This window comes from Lissotriton vulgaris, chromosome 4_1 (assembly GCF_964263255.1).
Source record: "Lissotriton vulgaris chromosome 4_1, aLisVul1.2, whole genome shotgun sequence".
NCBI lineage: Eukaryota > Metazoa > Chordata > Amphibia > Caudata > Salamandridae > Lissotriton > Lissotriton vulgaris.
Window position 1 is genome coordinate 1,772,195,452 of NC_141691.1, and position 24,047 is coordinate 1,772,219,498.

Sequence of the window (24,047 nt, forward strand, 5' to 3'; positions counted from 1 at the left end):
GTGCTGTGTGAAATGCATATTCCAGTAAACAGTACTACTGTAGTACTACTTTGCATACTATAAATAGCAGTTTATGAATCAGGCCCACTGCATTTACCAATTAGCTTAGTTTAGTTCATGGTTGTCATATAAATGGCCTCAGTGGACTAAAGCACTGGGTATCCTAGGTTGGAGGGCACTCGGTCAGTCTGCCTGTGAATCAAAAGCGTCCTCCGTGTCTTCCGGAGCGTCTGTGCTCGCCAAAAAGGCCTTTTTCAGCCTCTCAAAGGCACTAGGATCCATGGGGGGATCCCCTTTGCGTTTGTTGGGTCATGTGTTCTGTAGAGCTCGAGAGGGCGTAGAGTGCGACCGGGGCAGCTCTAAGGTTTTGGCATATGAATGCACCAACTTCATTAGGCGTCTTTCAAAGGGCCCCATGGCCGCCACTATGTCCTGGTGAATGGAGGCATCCACATCCTCACAGGATTCATCATCCAAGAGAAGGACTGAAATGGACTCTTCCTCTTGGTATTCCTGCATGGTACCTTACTAGGGATAAACAGGCTTTAAAACACAGAGTGCCCTTTTGTCACGGGTCTTGTTTAGGGAGCCTCGAAATCTTAAATATGGACCTGGAAGGCAGCAGTATTAATTTGCCTCACTGCACTCGAGCCGTCCCAGAAAACACAGGAGGAGCACTGACTCGCACTCCCACGGCAGGACTCTATGAAGGAAAAAGCATCCGTATTCAGCAAAATAAAGTACATAAATACAATAACTTTTGTAGGAAAGAGAAATGTCTACTCGCCTCTGACTGGAAGCAGGATAGAAAGAAGAGGTTGACCAGGATACAGTTGACGTTATGGGTAAGACCTGATTTGACTGAACTTTTGTTTGTAGTCTTTTCCTGATGCTTGGTGGGAAAGGTCATTTTTTTGAAGATGAACGCTGCTGGAATGAATAAAGAAAGAAAGTTGAGCATAATCCTCGCCTCTGGCCCTGAAATAGAATTCAAGCCACTTTTTGCTGTCACCATGCACTGTATATAAAAAGGTGATGCCATTACTTAGTTTAAGGGTTCCTAATTTGTGACCTTGTAAGGAGGGAAGACTGAGTTGTCCTTTCGATGATTCTAAATTATGACCTGCAGGTCACAGCGGTTGTTTTTTTGCTATAGTTTACCTTACTGACTCATCTTTGCCGAAAAATTGTAGCTATTTATTAAGAGAGTGCATCACGGAACTGATGCACCAATACTACTAATTAAACAGAATATACACAATCTAAACATCCACATGCAATCTGTTTGCTATATGCAGGTGCGACTTAGTTTATGTAACACACATTGTGTAATCTTGAGAAATGGCAATGCTTTGTCTGGAACATAAGAGACTCTTGCTGGTTTAAAGGCTGAATACGATGGCTGTAGCCTCTCTGAGACATAAACTATCACTTACAAACACATAGCACTTGAAGGTTGAACACACGTGCTGGAATGATAGGTCATTAAGATGGATTAATTATATGTACAGTAGAATACAAACAAAGCATAGTTGTAGCTACTGAAGCAGTGTCTCTTTCCAGTGAAGTTCATAACTTCTTCTATCACCCACAAGAATTGTTATGATCCTCTGCTGCATAGCAGAAGAATTTCCAGCTACAATATTTGCTGAGTAAGTTGGGCATCAACTTTCATACCTCTTGTCATAAATAAAACATTGAAGGCAAAATGCTTCTGTCTCCATTCATCCTAACTGTCCTACTTAACACACCACATACACATTCTAGAAATGCAAAAAGACATAATAGGTTCCTACCACCCCTGCATGAAATGTTTTAGACACTGTAGAGCACTGCTCTGGGACATGGCCTAAAGCATCAGATCTAGCCCCCTTGACCATGGAAATTGGAAGGGCACAGATGTCCAAGTCATATATAAAAAGAAATCATAGGACTATCCGGGGTTTCCCTAAAACAGCTTTCCCTCTGTTTTGGTCTAATGTCAAAGAAATGGAGGTACAATTGAGTAGCCAAAGGGTCTGTGGAGCAAGGCAGAGCTAGCATTGGGTGGAAGCCTTCCCTGCTGTGCTCCTGTACAGCCCGACATTCTACTGCGGAATAATGCAGCCCAGCAAATAACGGCTTTCACCAGAGGCAAGATTCAGTGATCTGTGAAGCTGGGAGCCGACGTGGTAGACAGGAGTACAGAGGCAGAAACTCCTTGATCCCGTAAGAGAGAGGCAGGGGGCTATCTTTGAGGTGGGAGTTGCTGGAAGACTTTGAAGCGCAGCTACACGGGCCTGCTGTCATGCATTAGAGCATGTGTTTTATGGAGGCCCTGGCCTAAGATCTGCACCTGCAATAGGAGTAGAGACCTGCTGCATTGCAGCATGCTGATGATTTGACCCGCTACTGCTGCCTGTGTCTTCTGTTAGCATGTTGTACTTATCTAGGAAGATGAGCTGCTGCTGGGTGAGTGGATGGCTGAGGACTAGAGCCCCCCTTCTTCAGGAGTCCTGTACAAGGTGGCGCGTGAGCACTTGGCAACCTTAAAAATACAGGAAGCTCGAGCTACCAACAACATAGAATAGCTCGCAAGGCATTCGCCTGCCGTCAACTTTACAGACGTGAAGATTGCCCATTGCGGAAACCTGCACTGCGCAGGCATCGGGGTCTTTTGATGGTTGAAGGTACATGGAACTCCTGCTCTGAGCAGACAGGAGTGGAATACAACTGCCCCAATGACTACATTGGCCCTCACTTCGGAGGATGAGATCATGAGACTGTGTTCTGTCTCTGCCATGCGCACACTGAGATGTGTGAAAATAGATACTGATCAATTTGACGGCATTCTGCTAACCATTCAGGAAGCCAGGTTAATGATAGAGCTGAAGATTGAGAATGTGATGCTCGTGGTCACCTTGCTGAGAACAGACAAGGAATCCAAGGGTCTGAGTTAACCCCTGAGCTGGCTAAATTATGACAGCAGGTCCAGCACCTGTAGGAGATGACAAGGAACCTGGAATGTAGAGTACAAGATACAGAACATTGTTCAAGGCAGAACAATATCTGCATTTTGGGGCGACTCAAAAAAGCCAAAGGTTCCTCAGTCAAACAATTTATGGAAGACTGGCTTGAGTACGTATTGGAACCACAAGGCTTGTCCAAATTCTTTGTGATTTAAAGGGCGCACCAGTCACTGGTTTGTCGAGCTTGCCTTGGCCTCAGACCTCACATGATCAGTGCGAAGCTCCTAAGCTATAGGACCTTGATATTATCCTGCAGAGTGCACAATAAATGGCACCCATTTAGTATGACAGTGCTTTTGCTAATTTAGTCCTACACTACACTTATGGCTGTCCAGAATACCTGCAACTACCTGAAGTAGGTTATGGACAGTGGGACTGAGGTACATTCTCTTATTCTGGAACAACTGAAAGTAATAGCTAGAAATAGATCTCATTTTGCTCACAGATACAACAGTGGCAAACAAAGGACTGGATGAAAACCATGAATAACATGGATAAACAGTTGCACCATCACATTAAGGACTATTGGTCCAATGTAGAAAAATAACCGGATGTGCGAGACTCAGGAGGCCTTGGGCATACTTGAAGGTTGCAAATAGAACAGTGGTGCTGGAAAGTATAAAGCAAGCTAGGCAACATCCAAAAAAAGGGAATAACAGTAAACTTAATAGTAACTCAGAAGACACAGACTCAGGATCCCACGTGTCGGATCACATCTCAGGTATTGGTGGTGACCCCGATGGCTGAGGACAATGTGGGCTACAGCATAGGGACCCACAACACGAAGGGGTGCACGAAGTTCGAGACCTTGCAAACTCTAGCTGCAGTAAGTTAACATGGACACAGCAAAGGATGAGCAGATGGTGATAATAATGCTACATTTCTAGGCTGAGGAGTTTGACTGGGTTGAGCAGGTGTAGAAATTACCTCCTCCCTTTTTTTAAATCCTTGTAGTCAACCTTAAGTAGAATTTACCTTATTGATGTTCTGATTTGGAAAATAGAGATTGAATGTGTTACAATAGGCTGAGGTGTGTTGGGATCAGTATTGTTTTGCTCTGCCCTGGGGGGAGAAGTTGTATCTTACCCGAGGATATTTATGGTTGCAAAACACACACATTTCAGTGGATGAACATAGCTGGTTTGACGGTCAATGGAGGATGGACCGAACATCCATGATGCAGTATAGGTTTCTTTAACAAAATTTCCATGCCTGGAACACCAAGTACCCATTTCTGACTTGAAAGTTTAGGGCATTGCCACCCCAGCAAGGAGACATAATGTTTGCCCATGTTGGAGACGTAGGGGTCCAGTTTGCCTTTTTGCAGGAGACCTATGCCACTGGGAACGTGGGGCAAAATATCCAGAGAAGTTGGGAGGGGCAGTTATCCCAAACAAACTTCTCAGCATTTGGCAGGGAGTTTTTTTATTTAGGTTAGACCTGGAGTCCCATTCCTGAGCACGGACCATAAAGGTGAATTAGACAGCAGATGTAGCTGGCTTAAATGCTGTCTGGATGAACATGTGAAAGAACAACAGGAGTAAAACCCATAAACCACGTCGGGATGGGTGTAGAATGTGTATAAAAAACAATTCCCAACAGGTATCAATTTAAGGCAGTTCAATGGTGTATGCAGTAAGCATTACATAAAAAAGAAACAAGGAGACTCATATGGTTTAAGAGCTTGTTATTCACCAATTCAAAAAAGGGTGTTTCACATGGAAATACAGTTAGGCAGCACTGTACAGAGGAAATTATGTGACAACCCGAAGGCACTTGGTGAGTGGCGATATATACATTTGGTGAAAGGTGATGATGCAAGTGCTGAATGTGAACAGCGTGAACGGCGCAAGGTGACAAAGAAATATACAGTGGTGGCTCCGTAGGACTTAGTTTTAGTTACTTAAATCATGATGTCATACATTTTTCAAGAGCCAAAAACGTTAGATGCGCCATAGAGTTGCGCTGTGATGTCGACGGCGTTTCGATCCCTGTGAGTCTGGATCATCTTCAGGACAGGGTTGTCGGGTTCAGGCAGTGTTGTGCGCAATCCGCTGGTCGCGTGGTTCCTGGGTCCGAGGGCGGAGGCAACAGATGAAACGTCTGCAATTCGTTCGGCAAAGCCGGGGGCGGGTTAGGAAGGGAAGCGCCTGAAAAAATGAAGGCGGCCGGGAGCAACTAAGGCTCGGAATACTCTGGAGGCTCGCTGTGTGAAAGAACCCATCATATCCCCTTAACTCCGCCACTTCAGAGACTGGGTGCAGGGCACATTCATAAAAAAGTGAAACATTGGCGCTAAGTGCTGTTCCAGAAAGCTGGAAGGGGCACAGATTGAAACAGTGTACACCAGAAGCAGGCCAACAGTGAAACTCTTCTGTCACGTCATTAGAACTTCTGAGACAAGCATCATGCACGGAACAAGTGCGCCACAGGCTGCAAATGCTGCCCCGTCTTGCACTTGTGAATTTCTGTACAAGATAAAGCTGAAGCTCCCGCTGGAGGCTCAGGCCACTGATATGCTGAGGAGGTTTGCTGTCATAGCGAGGAATCAGCCATTTCCTTCCCTCCTCGGACTATGAGCATGTGAACATCTACGGGGTTAAGGCCTGGGTGACTGACTGGAATTTCGAGAGACACATGGAGGAATGTGCATCTAACCGGCAGGGCAGTTCATCTCTTCTACCCAGCCTTCACACTAGATGTTTCTTTTCGTAAGCTTATTTTTGAACCCCACCCCAAGGTGGTAAGGAAGATATTAGGGTTCTGCAGTTTTAAATGCCATATTAGTAAAGGTGGATGGCAAACTATATCTAACATCGTTCCGAATTTGTTGACTAAGAATTGATTGAAACCAGATAAGTAGTGTGTAACTTTTCTACGAGGATTGAGACCTTCATGTTTCGTTTATATGAAATCATGTCTTTAATTGATGTGATTATACATTGAACTGTATAGTACTTTTATTTCTCTTACCATGCATTAAAAGGTCACATGCAAGTTTCAGAATTTTTATAAAATACTTTAAAAAAAGAGCAAAGGGTCGGGAAAGGACTCAATACTGATTTTAATAGGAATTTGGATTTCTTTGTATTCAGTTGTGATTTGTGTAATATTAATTAGTAACCTTCTCATTCAGGTGATATCCAAATTGGAATGATGGAAAAGAAGGGACAGTTGGAGGTGGAAGTGATACGAGCCCGTGGCCTTGTTACTAAACCCGGCTCAAAAGCATTACCAGGTAATTTTTCGTAAAGTATTGCAAAGCAATGATGCAAATGACTGAGCATTACTGTTTTCACCGATGTGCTGCTGCATCGAAAATAACAGAAAAGCAAAACAGCGTGCCAATTATTTAGTTGTGTATACAACCTTAATTTCAAATATACAAGTGATTAACACACCATACCTCTGCGAAAGAATCGCCACATACATATAAACACAAGTTATTATTTAACAAACCTTTGTAGTTTCATGGTATACTATACTTTCTGAAATAAATTTCAAATAAACTTTTTCTTGTGAATGTCACTGTTTGACTTTCAGTGTACCCAATATTTGATTGGCTAACAGTCATTAATCTCTGTCTGCCGAAAGCCAAGGAAAGGTGCATGTGTATGAAAAAGCAGCAATACAAGGCACTGCCGAGGCATTTTGGTGCAATGAAACGTTCCTTTGTTTGTCCTGCCATTTATATTCCATTTACCGGTCCTTTCATATTATTTTAACTCACCAGTCATGTATCTGCTTATACTATACGCACATTTGAATAGTCTTTATTATTTACTGTCAACTATTGTGTTAATAATGAGCATTTTGTGACAACACGCTTTCTATATTATTCAGAAAATGGTTTACTCTCTGAAATAATTCTTAAACTTACTTCCCATCAGCCCCGTATGTAAAAGTGTACCTTTTAGACAACGGAGTCTGCACCGCCAAAAAGAAAACAAAAGTTGCAAGGAAAACATTGGAACCTCTTTACCAGCAACTTTTGTCATTCGAAGAATCCCCACAGGGAAAAGTTTTGCAGGTAACTTTGTCTATTTGGCTAGAATCATGTTTGTGTGTATTTTTTGCATTTTAGTGCTGTTATTATGATTTGCTGTTAACTAAAGATAAATCAGAATATTTAGGTGCAAGGGGTTGTTTTGTGTCAATGAATATTGTAGAAATTGCAATGTTTACCAAAAAAAGGTGAAATACAATTGTGCATTTCGTCATTCTTCTCCTTGAAGTTCTCAAGGTTTAGATGCATCTTAAGTCTTCAGCGTTTGGAAAATAAAATACCGTGGGCTGTATTTTTACAAATTATTTTGTTTTTAGTTCAAATCTTGGAATTGTTGATGTCTTACATCTTTATTTGCTCTTCCAAAACTTTCATTGAGTTACTCACAAAAACATGATATACGCTTTACGTTTTTAATAGTGATTGTTGTTTAAAAACAAACCATGAAACCTTTTGAAACAAAACGAATATTGTGAAACTTTACACAAATACTAAATACATTGTGGTCAAAATTTTAATAGTGGCCACCAGGAACACAAAACATTTGTCTAGCAAGTGTTTTGTTACGTAAATTCACAGTATAAATGCATAAAATACATTTGTAAACTGACCTACATATCACTAAAATATTTGCTTACTGTTACCCAAGCAAACTGAAAGTCCAAAATTCGTGTTCAAAATCTTACATTTATTAAATCTAGATGACAACAGCTGAGAATAAGGATATGCAAAGTACTGCATTTCAGTGGGATGGGCTCACTAGATGTGTGGCACTTCATTGTTTGTTTGCAGTGCACTCCCAGAAGCGCCAAACCCTTTCCAGACCTGGGACCCTCTGAATTATCTATAAAGGTCAAAAATGTGGTTATGTACTGTGCACAACAGTGTTTTTTTTCACAAGTTTTCTGTGTATGGCGTGCTCCTTGGGGTTTGCTCCCTGCTCAGGAGTTGCATAATACAATGTGGATCGCACAATCGTGAACCATACGATGGTGGCCCCCAGGGCACTGTCAAATGATGCTGAATGCTTCAGCTGAACCTTTCTCAATAAAGTTTTTTTACACAAAATAAACCAAAGTCTTTCTTCTTCTTTACAGGATTTTTAATTCATCTTTTCAATTTCAACCATGTATGCTGGTAGTTAGTAGATGTAATCACATTACATTTTCCTTCATTTTTCGAACATAAATTCACATTTCACAATCCATGGAAAATCCAATGCATTTCGCCCATAGGGCTTCATCAGGGATATCTATGAAAAAATGTATATATCTATCACCAAATCATATGTAAATGTTCTGTTTCATCACAATGTCATATTCTAAACACAACTAATGCTAATAAAGTTCAAAAACCATTACCGATCAAAAATATATGTAACCACTTCATTATAAACGATTCATGCATTCCTAGTCTGTTGTTATATCAATTCCTTATGAGTTCTAAGCTATGCACTACTGGTTGGTTCATCAAAGACTTATAAAAATATGCCGTGTCATATATGCGTTCTAGCGTGCACAATGTTATCAAAACTGCACCTTAGTTGCAATGCCCATCCGGGTTAATCGTAATTCATAAAGTAACAAAACATGTTACGCGCTGTTTTCTGGAGTTTACTAAAAGGGATCGGCATTTCTTACCCGTGACGAGTGAAAATTACGCGCGCTTCTCTCAGTGTCTACAGCGTTCAGAACGATCTCCTCTGCCGGTGGCGTGTGACGTGCTAACCGGAAGTGTGTGGGTTTAAAGACCCAATGTGTTTAAAGGAACAGTGTGTTTAAAGGAACGGTACCTTCAAAAAAACATACGCGCTAACTAAACCAACGTGTACACTCATAGGTCAATACTTATACATCAATAAGAAATACAGACATATCTCGTTTTAAAATGGTTAGTGCATGATAGTCAACAGAGAAATCAAAGAGTCTGTATGCCAGTCACGAAGCTCATGTGTAAATACCATCCTCATAAGTGGATCATAAGTAACAGCTGTATTCCACTCTTTCATTGATTCCATGAGGTACCAGGCTCTGTAAATAAACGATCCAGTGATTTTCTCGCATAAGTAAAGTTTTTTTATTGTCCTTATCATCTTTTTTTTCAACGATTTCAAGGATGCAAGCCTTTATTTGATTAATTTGGTGTCTATGTTCCAAAAAATGAGTAGCCAACGTGGATTTCATCACTTTTGTTCGGATATTGCTTTTGTGTTCTGTTAATCTAATCTTTAGTTTGCGTTCCGTGTGCCCCACGTACACCTTGCCACATGGGCATTTGATTAAATAGATGACATTTTTAGTATCGCAGGTTCCTGTGACTGCTAGTTTTATTTGGTTTCCTTTCATCGGATGTCTGATGGTGTTCCCTTCCAAAATATTATGACAGTTACTACAATTTCGGCAAGGGATAGTTCCTTTGTGGATTTTTTTGTCCTTTTTGTTATCCGGATATTTGATGATTTCACCCAGATTTTTGGCTCTGGTGTATGCAAACACGGGTTCCTCCAAAAAAATGTTTTGGAGATTATCCTATGTACGATTGATGTACAGGCATTGTACACCTCTATACCGCATGTTATGGGAATAGAGGCAGTGGAGGAAGCATTGCTCCAGATGAAATATGATGAACCATTAAAAAAATTTCTAATGGAGCTATTGAATTTCGTGTTGATGCACAGTTATTTTGAATGTGACAAACGGTGGTACTTACAAAAGTCGGGAACATCTATGGGCAATCCAGCTGCCCCAGCCTACGCGAATATCTTTATGTACCAATACGAACAAAAACATATCATGCAAAATGAGCAATGGAAACATGGACTACGGATGTACATAAGATATATTGACGATATATTCATACTATGGAAAGGAGATAAAGAAAACTTGATCAAAAACATCTGTCAGCTGAACTCCATAGATTCACTTTTTTCAATTCACATCAGAAATCCACGACAAACAGATCAATTATTTAGATCTGACTATCATGAAAGAAGATGATCATTTTGAGACTACATTATATACTAAGAAAACGGATCGAAATAACCTATTGATATATCAGAGTTTCCATCCCAGCCCTCTCAAACAACACTTATCGTATTCACAACTATTGCGAGTAAAAAGGATTGTCTCAGACCCCCAAGTATCACTGACACAAACAGAAAACATGTTACAACGTTTCAAAAAACGTGGATATCCAGAAAGTACATTGAGAACAGCCCAACAAAGGGCACAGCTGAAATCCAGAGAGATGCTACTTGATTCAAAACCAACCAAGAAGGATATAAAAATAACATGCGTAAGCAAGTATTCAACTGTAAGCCATTTGGTTAAGAAAGCAATTAAAAAACATTGGCCAATGCTACAAACAGAACCAGACTTCCAAAACATTTTTTTGGAGGAACCCGTGTTTGCATACACCAGAGCCAAAAATCTGGGTGAAATCATCAAATATCCGGATAACAAAAAGGACAAAAAAATCCACAAAGGAACTATCCCTTGCCGAAATTGTAGTAACTGTCATAATATTTTGGAAGGAAACACCATCAGACATCCGATGAAAGGAAACCAAATAAAACTAGCAGTCACAGGAACCTGCGATACCAAAAATGTCATCTATTTAATCAAATGCCCATGTGGCAAGGTGTACGTGGGGCACACGGAACGCAAACTAAAGATTAGATTAACAGAACACAAAAGCAATATCCGAACAAAAGTGATGAAATCCACGTTGGCTACTCATTTTTTGGAACATAGACACCAAATTAATCAAATAAAGGCTTGCATCCTTGAAATCGTTGAAAAAAAGATAAGGACAATAAAAAAACTTTACTTATGCGAGAAAATCACTGGATCTTTTATTTACAGAGCCTGGTACCTCATGGAATCAATGAAAGAGTGGAATACAGCTGTTACTTATGATCCACTTATGAGGATGGTATTTACACATGAGCTTCGTGACTGGCATACAGACTCTTTGATTTCTCTGTTGACTATCATGCACTAACCATTTTAAAACGAGATATGTCTGTATTTCTTATTGATGTATAAGTATTGACCTATGAGTGTACACGTTGGTTTAGTTAGCGCGTATGTTTTTTTGAAGGTACCGTTCCTTTAAACACACTGTTCCTTTAAACACATTGGGTCTTTAAACCCACACACTTCCGGTTAGCACGTCACACGCCACCGGCAGAGGAGATCGTTCTGAACGCTGTAGACACTGAGAGAAGCGCACGTAATTTTCACTCGTCACGGGTAAGAAATGCCGATCCCTTTTAGTAAACTCCAGAAAACAGCGCGTAACATGTTTTGTTACTTTATGAATTACGATTAACCCGGATAGGCATTGCAACTAAGGTGCAGTTTTGATAACATTGTGCACGCTAGAACGCATATATGACACGGCATATTTTTATAAGTCTTTGATGAACCAACCAGTAGTGCATAGCTTAGAACTCATAAGGAATTGATATAACAACAGACTAGGAATGCATGAATCGTTTATAATGAAGTGGTTACATATATTTTTGATTGGTAATGGTTTTTTAACTTTATTAGCATTAGTTGTGTTTAGAATATGACATTGTGATGAAACAGAACATTTACATATGATTTGGTGATAGATATATACATTTTTTCATAGATTTCCCTGATGAAGCCCTATGGGCGAAATGCATTGGATTTTCCATGGATTGTGAAATGTGAATTTATGTTCGAAAAATGAAGGAAAATGTAATGTGATTACATCTACTAACTACCAGCATACATGGTTGAAATTGAAAAGGATGAATTAAAAATCCTGTAAAGAAGAAGAAAGACTTTGGTTTATGTTGTGTAAAAAAACTTTATTGAGAAAGGTTCAGCTGAAGCATTCAGCATCATTTGACAGTGCCCTGGGGGCCACCATCGTATGGTTCACGATTGTGCGATCCACATTGTATTATCTATAAAGGTGCCATATTCATGTGCTGTAGGGAGTAAAATAATATCTACAGCTAATACTGCAAATATTATGCAAGAAATGACATGGTCTCATTCAGGTTATTTTCACAATGGAAAGGCTCATACAAAATCCTGGCAAATAGGTAATCAAAACATACTTTTTTTCAGGCTTAAAAACTGACCTGAATGGTCTTGATTTATACAATTGGCTCCACAATCTTAGGCGTTATTTAGTTCTCTGTTAAGGGTCAGACTGTGATTTGATTTTAGAAAAGGCATTTGTCCACTATGTAAAAAGATGTTAGTTTCGGAAAATGAGGTTCGTTTAATGCAGAGAGAGTGTGAAATTTGTAATCAAAAGCAGAATTAAAAGAAAAAAATATATATGATGGCCGGTATGTGTGACTGTCTAGAAATTACTACAGCATTATGCAGCTCTGCATGACTGATCACTAACTCGTTGTTAATGAATAAAATGTTGTATATTTACTCTTGGTAACGTCCGTTGGTTATTAGCAGAATCTGTTGTTGTCCACTTTCCTTGACAAATGACATCTTTCATACTGATTACCAACTATAAATCATGAAAAAATGTAATTTATTTCTCACTGCTTCACTTTTTTTTTTATTCAACAGATAATCGTTTGGGGAGATTATGGACGAATGGATCACAAAAGCTTCATGGGTGTGGCACAGATACTTTTAGATGAATTGGACCTGTCCAATATGGTGATTGGTTGGTTCAAACTTTTTCCCCCTTCCTCCTTAGTGGACCCAACGTTAGCCCCTCTAACTAGAAGGGCATCTCAGTCTTCTCTTGAAAGTTCAACAGGACCTTCGTATGCTCGCTCATAGCAGTTGTGTAAACATTTGTCATTGCAACCAGCGTTACAAAAATACAGGTCACAGACCCTGGTAACACTGCATGCTTAATGTTGTGTCTTCTGAGCCTGTTCCAAGGGATACAAAGTGATCCTGTATTCTCAGAGGAAGTTGCACACATTGTGCCCTAAAGAAGGCTGTCCGGTGAAGGAGTGGCGCAAGAGAGGACTTTTGGGTTTGAAGTTCAGTGATGCTCAATTGTAGTCCAATCTGAAGCCATGGGTTAATAAAGCGAAGCGAATTGACCAGTTTCATGCAACCAAGGTGAATTCCAGCAACAAAAGTGAATTCCAGTGGCACGTTATTTTGTTGCTCCCTTTTCGTTCCGTATCTACCCTAAAGCCTGGCTATGCCACAAACAGAGGGCTGCGCCGCCGATGTTGTGTTCTAAGTGAAACACGGAGGAGGCCCCGGAAGGAAATACTGAAAGAGTTTGCCAGGAATGTGGGAATTCCAGTGTTATAAGGAACAGTTGTTAAAAGAAAACGAAAAAATCCCAATCATTATTGGAAAATGCACAATCAGTTATGGCAGCCATCATATCTTCTCCTACCACTGCAGTGAAACCCAAAATGTGATGGACCCTCTGTGGAAAACCGATTCTGTGGATACATACTGTACTGTATGATATTAAAAAAACTTTTTTTGCATGGACACAGATTTAGCTGAACACTTAAATTATTTTCTTGGGGCTGCAACTTGCAAAAAAAGAAAAAATAAATCAGCCATTTTCAACAATTTATATTATTTTTAAAAATAAATTTGACTAGTGCATGGTTTTTGAAGGGGAGAGAATGCCACAGTGTGAGACAAAGACATACCATGTTACCATTCTTTGAACCAATCAAAGTCTGTGTTTTGGCAGACGTATAATAATAAAAATGAAAAATACTTTTTAGAAACTATTTAAAATTCTGTTCATGTGAAAGGCATAAATGTAACATATTAAATTTATTTAAATGTAAAAGGTACATGCCTTGTAAAGTTCAACATAATGTGCAAATTGTACACTTCTTTATACATTTTCTGTTATATTTTCTTCTCTTTTCCTACTGCAATATCAAGTATTTCTCTTACCTATCACTTTCTTATTTTACTGTCCCCTATTTGACCTTGGTATTCTAAAACTGCTGCCCTTGTTATAACACTTATTTAAGCCCTCATCAGGTTCAGTGGTGCAGATATGTTTCTGCATTGCTGAATAATTAAAAAAAAATTGTTAAGAACTTTCTTTAATTCAAGCATGTTGAAATGGATTTTGCAACATGTCTTGGGAGTACATTGAAGTAATTCAGCATGTATTTAAAACAAAAGGCGATATTTGAACTTTTTGCAATTTACTGTACAGTGCATGGTAACTTTCATTTTTTTCTCACCCTCAAATTGAATACTACAGCAAACTACTGGAATCATGTGATCATTGTCAGTTGTTTTTAAAACATCTGTTGTCAGCACCCAGCATCGTTCATTCAGGGATTGAAGTACTGTTATTTTCAACAGTTTTGGAGTAAAAAAATAAATATGAATGTGACATTATCAGGAAGTAAATGTACGTTTTTTTCTTTAATTTGCACTACGCCAGACACATCTGTGTGAGGGGGTTCATGAACAGTTACTGTATGTGCTATGCTACTGCTGCTGCAAAGTACAACTTTTCATATTTTTAGGACCTACATTGTTAGTAATCTCCAGTTTGCCAGTGAAAGTGTTCATGCTTTATCTGAAGTTGAACTAATGAAAGCAAAAAAGACTGTTTAAGCACAGGCTGTTGTATGATATAATCAGCAATATCCTGAAAGCAAAACACGGTAATGCTTGAAAATAAGCATGCAGGTATTAACTACCATTGGGTGCTGCTGAATGTTTCTTGTGACTTGTTAAGAGTTTAAGTTGTTAGTACCTGACAACAAAGCATCCCTTTTATTGGTTCTGAACATGCCTTTAGTACACATGGTTTGATGTTAAAATCTTGCAATAATTTTTGAAGAATATATAGCATTTTACCTTTCAATTAAAACCATGCACACAGAGTGTTTCTTTTTGTTTGTCAATATAGTTTCACATGCTACCCATTGTGAACTATCTCTGCCTCGTGTGAGTGCAACTGGAACAATGGGTAACACTTAAAATGCCTTTTACTTTTATGTGGTACAGTATAATGTACCATGACTATGTGTCGTTTGATGCAGTACTGAGATAACGTATCAATATAAACTGGATGAGAGAACTGCTGAAATGATGTGTATTGAAATAATTTAGATACCTATGTACCAGCAACATGAAAATACAAAAGACATCAATTACAATATCCCATAGATTATTTATATATAAATATATATATGTATATCTCTATAGATATATGTATACAACGTTTTCCTGATTCTGAGAGACACAGTAATACTTTATTTTGTGCATATCCCTGAATAAAATCTTGTTTCTAATTTTATTAAGGAGAACATGACCATTATGAAAATGTGTACATATTTGTCATTTATGCAGTATTTATTTAAATGTGGATGTATTTTTTTTTAATTCACATGTCTGCAACTTTATGATTTAGTTGTGTAAATAGCACTATTCCAGTGACCACTGCTGTCTTGTACATAGTACGTTTTAAAAGCAAATGGACATACAGTTGGGGAGAATAAGGGCAGAATAGGCCTGTAATGAAAACCAACTAATGTAAATCAAATTCATTCTGGTGATGGTATTTAACACTTTAAATAAAACATTTTCTTTACAGATTTGTTATGTGATGGTTTACTTTCCAAATGTCGTACTAAGACTTAATTTTCAGTTGACCTCACTCAATGAAAAAGTGAGGGATTTCATTTTGTTGGTGGACTGGCATTCCTAACAAAACAAAGTTCTGCTAGTTACAATGTGTATTTTCCATGCATCTCTTTGTAGAGCTAACTGGTCAACTTTACGTTTGGTTTTTCCAGTGTTTTCCCTCTGCCTGATGCTTCCATGTTCATTGTTTCTACTCTAGTGTATTTATATGGTGTTTTTTAAGATTTCTTCTCATCTGCAATATTTTTCAATATCCCACGTTGGTGCTTCTGAAGATATTTTCATCCAATTTATGTCCTTTATATAATTTATATGCTGAAGAGGCTGGAGTTGTCTCCTGGGAAGTAGTTCAAGTAATTCTATAATTGAAATGTCCATAATTTACAGTGCTTCATAACAGCATAATAAAATACATTTGCTGAAACTTAATGACACAAAATTTAAGGCAGGCCTTTTGGTATGATGCATTGTATTAAGGTTCCACTAGAAAGAAATGCTTACAGTCTGTAATCTGCAGCGGCAGACTTGTCTTCAAGTACCACTTAACACTGGCTGGTGCCTGACTGTTAATGAACTTACCTATTTACTCTAATCATCTCTAGCAGAAAAGAAACATTTTGTATACCTTGAAAGACAATAATTACATCACTCTCCCTTCCCAACCCTTGGACTGCCATCTAGCCTAGCGGAGCGGTCTATATAAAAATCAAAATCTCCTGGTTTCATCTCAATTTGTGTATTCCCACCTTTTATTTTTTGCTAAAACTAAACAAATGCTGAGCTTGAAGTATAGGAGGACAGTTATCCCCCAACCTCCTCCCCCCATCACTGGTGTCAAGTGGTCTATCAAGCGGGATCAGTGCTCTTCAAATCGCAAGATGTGCTTTGTTGCCTTGAATGCTTTGGGTGAACTTCTGTAGAGCTAACTTGTGCCATAGACTAGCTAGCCATTGTTACTCTGTCAGAGGTTCCCTCCTTTTCCACTAAAACGTCTGTTTCAATCACCATATGTACAAAGTGACACAAAGCACAGTTTATTTTCATATTGTAAAAGCATGAGAACATCAAGAATGTAACCACCAAGAATCTCAAATCGTTTAGGAAAAAGAATGTTCCACTGTAGTTTTCCTCTTTAATTCCCAGAAGGTTATCATTCTTGATATGATTTTCCTGTGGAGACTCCTGGACAGTATAGGCTGGCTATCTGAAGAAAGTAGCAGATTACTAATGAAGTACCAGATGTCGGATCTAGACCCATGAATGGGTCTGCCTACGTTCGCAGACCTAAGCAGGAAGTGCTTGACCAGAACTAGTAGGCCACATCCTTTCTGAATAAAAATTAAGCTTACAAATGGAATGGAAGGTGCTTTAGATTATTATCAATAGGTTTAGATTAGTGCAAGCATTCCCATCCACCATTTTATGCTAACTAAGTTGCTCTGAGCGGAATGGGTATTTTTAAGTCAAAGTCAAAGTCAAAAAGGCTTTATTTCGACATATAACAATATCTTAAAAAGCATACATACAATAAAAATACTTTTCAGTGCATTTAAAATAAACCGTAACTTTCTGCTATCAGAAAATGGATCTATAGGTTCTAAAATAGGCATTTAGTTTAAAACAGACCATGGTAAAAAGTGTAATTAAACAATTTGCCTAAGTCTTTTTGACCGGATTCGCCATGCCCACCCAAGGTACTTCGAGGTGGCACATGCGTAAAAAGTACGAGTGTCCGAATAGAGAATCCTTAAAGCCACGTTGCAATGCCTAGTGTCCAGAGTACGACACAAGGGCTTGAGCCATTTTGACCGTGGGACTATATATGCAGGACACTCAAATAAAAAGTGGGGGACAGATTCTCTGCGCTGTGGGCAGAAGGGACACCACGGAGCAGTCTGGTATGGGATTTTCCAGTGACAAGTAAATTCCATTACAGGGAGAAGACCAGTTCTGAATTTAAAATACAGGGACCTTTCCCAAGGGGCTGAGATGGTGTCCAGATACAGTTCTCTAAAGGGGGTATCTTTGGACTCCATGAAGTTTCTAGTCGACTTGCATATCGAGGTAGAGGAATTCCTTCTGTTTGTCACCCAATTCCAATAAAGTTGTTTTATTGTGGATTTGGGGGGGGCTGACTGTTGGTGCCATGCTTCTTCCAGCCCCAGATTGGTAAGTAAGGCTTTAATATCCGTTAGCCACTTTATTTTCGCCCACCCTGTCGATCTTAGTATCTCCCGTAGACCGTCCGCATAACTTGAGAGTTCAGGAACTCTCCAGATGCGAGCCCACAGAAGCAAAGGGCGTAACTTCGCTAGGTCTTCTATAGCCCGACAGCCCATATCCAATTGCAGAGGCAAGATGGGGACAGACGGGCCAAGGGACATCAGGCTTCTCAAGAAGGAATTCTCAGCTCGAGTAAGGTCTTTCAAGTTCGACATTCCCCATAATTCCGCCCCATACAAGGCAGCACTTACTCCTCTGGCCGCGTAGATGTCCAATACTGCAGCTATGGGTTTAGTTGAGGCTGCTCTCTGCTCTTTTAGCAGGGTCCCGGTTATTCTTTTTAGGTTTAACAACATCTTGAGCAGATGCTGGTCCCATTTCATGGAATCCACCAACCTGATGCCCAGATAATCGAAGGTTTTAGTCCTGTCCAATGCCACGGAGCCCAATGTTGGCGGAGGGCCCAGTTTTTGCGGAGGGTTCAAAATAAGGTACTTTGTTTTGTCTGTATTTATACAGAGTCCTCTTTGTTTACAAAAATCGTCAAAGCCTGAGAGAAGCTGTTGTAGGCCCATTGGCGATTTTGACAGGAGCAAAGTATCGTCCGCAAAAAGCAGGGTGGGGATGGAGCGACCTGCCAGACGAGGGGCATCTGCTGGAATCCTTAACAAGTGGTCCACCACCCCATTAACATAGAGCGAAAAGAGTGTTGGGGCAAGAACACACCCTTGCCGCACTCCTCTGTTCACATCTATTCTTCGGGTTTTTTGGCCATTGGGACCCCAGCGAATTTGGGCGTAGTTGTTTTCATGAAACTTCATGACCAGGTGGAGCAGGTAAGGTGGCAGGCCAAGATCATTAAGAACCTTCCATAGATTATTTCTGGGGACCAAATCGAAGGCCGTCCGGAGGTCGATGAAGGCCAGATATAATGTACCCTTCCCAATTGTGACGACCTTCCAGTAGATCATAAGAAGCCTTAGCGATTGTTCAATTGTTCCAGTGCCAGCACGGAACCCTGCCTGAAAATCCGAAAGGATCCTGTTCTCATCTGCCCATTGCTGTATTCTTGTTAAAAGAACCTTGCCTGCGACTTTTTGTGAGCAGTCGATCAGGCTGATTGGCCTGTAGTTCCCAGGGTCTTCTCTCGAACCTTTTTTGTGAAGGGGAACCACTTCAGCGGCCATCCAAGAGGCAGGCAGAGGTGCGCCTTCCAAAGCAGCATTCAAAACCGAGGAGATCAGTGTGCTCCAGTCATCTATGTCAGCACGGAGCAAGTCACCCGGAAGACCGTCGGGGCCAGCCGCCTTGCGTGGAACCAGAGATTTTATTGCGCTTTCCGCTTCTATCTTAGTAAACAGACTTTCCTCTGATCTTTCCATCACTCTAAGGGGCTGTGGTAAAACGAAATCCAACGCTTCAACTGCGGTTGCCGTATACAATTTCGAGAAATGTGTGAACCATAAGTCCTCGGTTATATTACAGGTGATAACTGTATCAAGGGGTCTGTTCTTCTTGTGAACTAAGTCCCAGAAAGCTTTTGCGTTTTTTCCGCCCCTGGCAGTTCGGAGATCCTGCCAGAACTTGTCTTCCCAGTCTCTCTTTGCTGTTTTAAGCTCCGATTTATAGCCCTTCCGTTCAGTGGATATTAGGGTGGCATTTCCACTTTTCACCGCCAGTATCAGGGCTCTCTTCTTGGCACGACACTCCTTCGTGTACCATCCTGACTTGCCTTGTTGGTTATTACGATTAGGGTTCCCATTTTTTACTTTGGCCTTGAAAAGGTCCCCAATTGAGAGTGAGACCTCACGGAACAATGCTGTAATCTGATTAGGGCAAATAGGCTGACTTATTAAAATGGCACAGGCTGTGGAAGTAACAGTTCTGATACATGCCATTTTCTCCTCATCTATTGCCACTTTGTCCCATTTCAAGCGTCTTAAGCAGTTTGTTGGGACCACTCCTCCCAGTGGCCCTGTTGCAAGAGCATCGTGGTTTCCACTTCCAGGGAAGTTCTCTTTCCACCAGGTTGATAGGGTCAAAGAAAGGGCGTTATGGTCACTGTCCAGGGAGGGTAGAACTACCATATCCTTCATGTGAGCCCACAAAGAAAAGTTTAGAAGGATATAATCGATCAGGGAAGAATGACCGACCCTGTTATATGTATGAGCCCCCACTAGGTCTGATGGTGTCCTCCCATTGGCTGCCCTTAGGCCATGCTCTAAAGTGAGGGAATTTAGTTGGATGATTCTGGGGGTCCAACTATTTATGATGGGCAAGTCAAGTGACGGGACACCTCTCCTAGAATCTTCATCATTTAGGTCCAGGGATTCATCGGGTAACAGAGGCTCAAATGTGCAATTAAAGTCCCCCATGACCAAAATTAGGGAATCGCTACAGCACTCACCCAGGGCTGCCTCCAGGTCCAAGAGCGTTGGTGACAAAGCTCTCCCGGAGGCCCCTCGTGTATAGATGTTAATAATCTCCAGTTTTTCTGCTCTCCTCGGGCAAGTTACAGTGAGGTGCATCAAATCTGGAGTTTTTTGGGGGTGATGGTGTACCCTCCATCCCAAAGTAATGTCTATCCAAACCAAGAGACCTCCGAAGGGGCGACCTCTTCCCGAAGCTGGAATTTCTGCCGGGACAAAAAAGGTGGCATTACCTACTCGGTGCCTAGGTTCTACGCACCATGACTCTTGAAATGCGCAAACTGAGTGGGGTTCAACGAGCGCCACCCAGTCTGGGACATCTAGCTTACTGCTTAAGCCTGCCACATTCCAACTAATGATTTTCAAAGGGGCATGATGCTGGGACTCATTATAGCCACTATTCCCACCCTGAGGACCCGAAATTTGAGGTCCAGCCACTAGTTCAAGTTTGTCTGTCCCATCACCTGAAGGAATGGGTAGGATTGGGGTAGGCGAGGGATGGGGCACAACAATATTGGTCAGCGGTACCTCCCCTACTAGAGAAGTTGTATTAGCCCTTTGGAGGGAGACAATTGTTACCTCTAAGGTGTTAAGTCACCAGCCCCAACCCTGTGGAGTGGTTGGTTGGGAGGGGGTCCAAACCCTTGCTCTAGGATCCAAGGTTGGGTAATGAGGGAACCATACACCTCTACCCCCATCTTGAAAGAAATTATTATTATTATTGAGCCCCATTAAGGGGGGGGGTGATAAAAATACCCCAAATCCCTAGTTTGTATGTCGCAAAAGTTGTGCTGCGACTGTTGGCTACAAATCATGCCAGCAGCTCTGGGATCATTGAAATTAATCAACACACAGTCCCCGATAATAGCCTTGCGTCTGTTACCGATCCAACCCACCCGTCGGACGAAGGCTATTCTGCCATCAATGTGCCCTGGGAGGGGTCTATTAGCTTTTAGCCAGGAGAGCGTCTTGTGTTTGAGTTCAGAATAGGACTCACAAGAACCCTCTTCAAGCTCGGGTACCCCTGTTAGGATAACCACATAAGGCTTACAGCCAGGCGGAAGGCTAGCATTTGGCGTACGCCGTTTTATCCTGTCTTTGGCTGGGGATTTTGTTGTGGTTTTTACTGGGGATTTGGGCGCTGCATGCGAAGCAGAAATAGGAGGGGATGTGGTTATGATTGCGGCGCCCTTGCTTACGGTCACTGTATCTCCAGTTGCCTTAGTTTTGGGAGTGGTAGGCTTGGGATTTGCAGCAAATTTGACCTTAGGTGCCTTTGATGCATGGGTGCTGGATTTGTTCATTGGGCGTACCAAACTAGACTCAGGGGTAGGGGTCGATGAGAGGGGTATGGTTCCAGTAATAGGTTTGGGAGCCTTAGCCAAGGCAGGCGTTTTTAAACTAGGTGAGGGGTCAAGGAGGGCTGTCGGAATAGACGGAGCTGTTGGAGCGGCACCACTCCTTAGCCCACCATTTTCTTCAGCCTGGGTTTTAGCGTGAAATTTAACTAACGATTTCACTGCATAAAAGTTGTCCAGCATTGACTGCTCAAGTGAGGCTAGTTTGCGTGTGAGGCCATCGATCTTATCTACAAGTGGCATCACCACAGACTTAATAATGCTCTCGACTTGGGGGAAAATGCTGGCATCTATAGGAGCCAATTGCCCAGGAGTGCCCTCGACAGCAGAATCTCCAATATGGGACGCTTGGGGTTTTGAGTGAGGAACCTGATTCGGGGTAATACCCCCTTTTGGTGTGATGTTCCTACTAACCTTACTGTGAGGTTTTAGAGAGCCTCCCCTACGGGGACTAGTGGGACGCTTTCTCTTCTTTTGAGGGACGGTGCCTAGGGTTAGATTCCCTACAGGTACAGTTTCAGGGACTACCACTCTAGAAGTGTTAGTATCAGAATGGCCTGCAGTGGATGGGGAATTCACAGCTATATTAACAAGCACATGGGGGCTCGAATCATCAGGGGTATTGGGAGTGCGATCTGGGATCTGCCTCTCTGGTGATGGAATACTAAAAAGAGAGGAAGTGGAGTGTGTCGGGTCGAGCACAATACTTGGAGCTGTGGTGGTTACCCTTTCTAGGCTAGCCCTAATCCGACTCACTCTCTCGTCAATGGTGGGGGAATCAACTATTAATAAAGGAGTTGATGGGATGTGACCAGGGCTATCAGCTAGGGCAATGGCGCCCAAAGAAGAGCGCTTATTAGACGTGCTAAAGGAGTCCCGAGACAACCTTCGCTCAGCCAAGATTATCTCCTTCTCAACTATGGAGACAGCACGGGTTATGAACTGGTCCATAGTACCTAAAACAACGTCTCCAGCAGATTTCTTTGTCTTACAAGACCGGGTTCCTGAAGCCATAATCCTGGTGGCTGAATATCCGCTTTATGGAGCCAAGGGATATGGCCCAGCCCGGCCTCCTCCGGCCCCGGACGGCCACAGACGGTCCCGCCCTTGTCCCGGGCTTCTCCCGGCGCGCTCCCGCGTAGCGGTGGGGCAAGCGTTTGTATATAGATGGTGTGATTGGTGAAGGGGCGGGGCTTGCAGGGAGAGCGGCCCAGGTGATTGCAGGCGGGCTATCAGGGACTCCTGGGATATGGAGTCCCTGACCACGCTGCTCGCAGCCCTGCAAGGCTTACCGGCACCCTTGGCGTCTGCACGCACTCCCGAAGTTCCTCTGTTCCCAAACACGAAGCGGGACCCGCGGAGCGGGTCCGGCGAGGAGTTGCCTGGGTCCACAAGAAGGAAGCTGTTTCCAACAGCAAACGGGCAGCAGGTACGCACAAAGAGAGTCCCAAAGAGGTAGTGGGAGCGGTGGCTTTTAGCTCCGTAGGTGAAGGGGCGGGGCTTGCAGGGAGAGCGGCCCAGGTGATTGCAGGCGGGCTATCAGGGACTCCTGGGATATGGAGTCCCTGACCACGCTGCTCGCAGCCCTGCAAGGCTTACCGGCACCCTTGGCGTCTGCACGCACTCCCGAAGTTCCTCTGTTCCCAAACACGAAGCGGGACCCGCGGAGCGGGTCCGGCGAGGAGTTGCCTGGGTCCACAAGAAGGAAGCTGTTTCCAACAGCAAACGGGCAGCAGGTACGCACAAAGAGAGTATTTTTAGTTCTATGTATGTATAGTGCTTGCATTACTATAGGTTTGAGGCTGCACTTCAAAGATCTGGCCCAGTAAAGTTGAAGCTCTTCTGCGATTACTTGTTTTCCCATTCATGGAGGGGATGGCCTGAAAAGTAATGCATTTTGTGAAATTATCAGTGGTTCAATCTGTGTACGGCATTTCAATGCATTACTTTTATGCTTTTTGCATGCCTTGACGTTTACTTATGGACACATTTTTGCAATCGGATATTTAAGACAAACCAATGATTTTAATATTTGACAGAAAGGTTTTTTTCTCCATCCATTGATCAAGTTTTCGAGAAGTATGAAGCATTCATGTTATGGCTAATATGTGAGTGTCCCCTCTCCACTCCTTCTAAAAAGACTGCTTACATGCTCTTACGCACTTTCAAAGCTTACAAAGCCAGACAACGAGAACAAAGGAAACTGTGATTTTCTAACAGGAAGGGTGAATTTAGCCCCAAACAAATCTGCTGAAGCAAATACAATATTTACAGGATACTCTCCCAAGAATTCAGCCCAAAGCCCCGTAGATTACAGACACTGTCACATTTGCAAAAAGAAGCATGCATATCTTTTAGGGGGAAGGCACTCGGGACTAGATTGTCTTGCTAATCAAATGAGGTCACAC

General features: G+C 41.9%; 1 protein-coding gene across 3 annotated transcripts in view; it reads left to right on the plus strand.

The window, feature by feature from the left end:
* Positions 1–15,578, plus strand: part of RIMS2 (regulating synaptic membrane exocytosis 2) — a 1,859,827-nt gene extending 1,844,249 nt beyond the window's left edge. For all 3 annotated transcript variants that reach the window (XM_086966100.1, XM_086966101.1, XM_086966099.1), the window contains 3 exons: positions 6,145–6,246; positions 6,899–7,038; positions 12,591–15,578. In XM_086966100.1, the coding sequence (XP_086822226.1) occupies positions 6,145–6,246; positions 6,899–7,038; positions 12,591–12,809 (461 nt within the window). In that variant the 3' untranslated portion in view covers positions 12,810–15,578. The remainder of the gene's footprint in view (positions 1–6,144; positions 6,247–6,898; positions 7,039–12,590) is intronic.
* Positions 15,579–24,047: the final 8,469 nt, after the last annotated feature.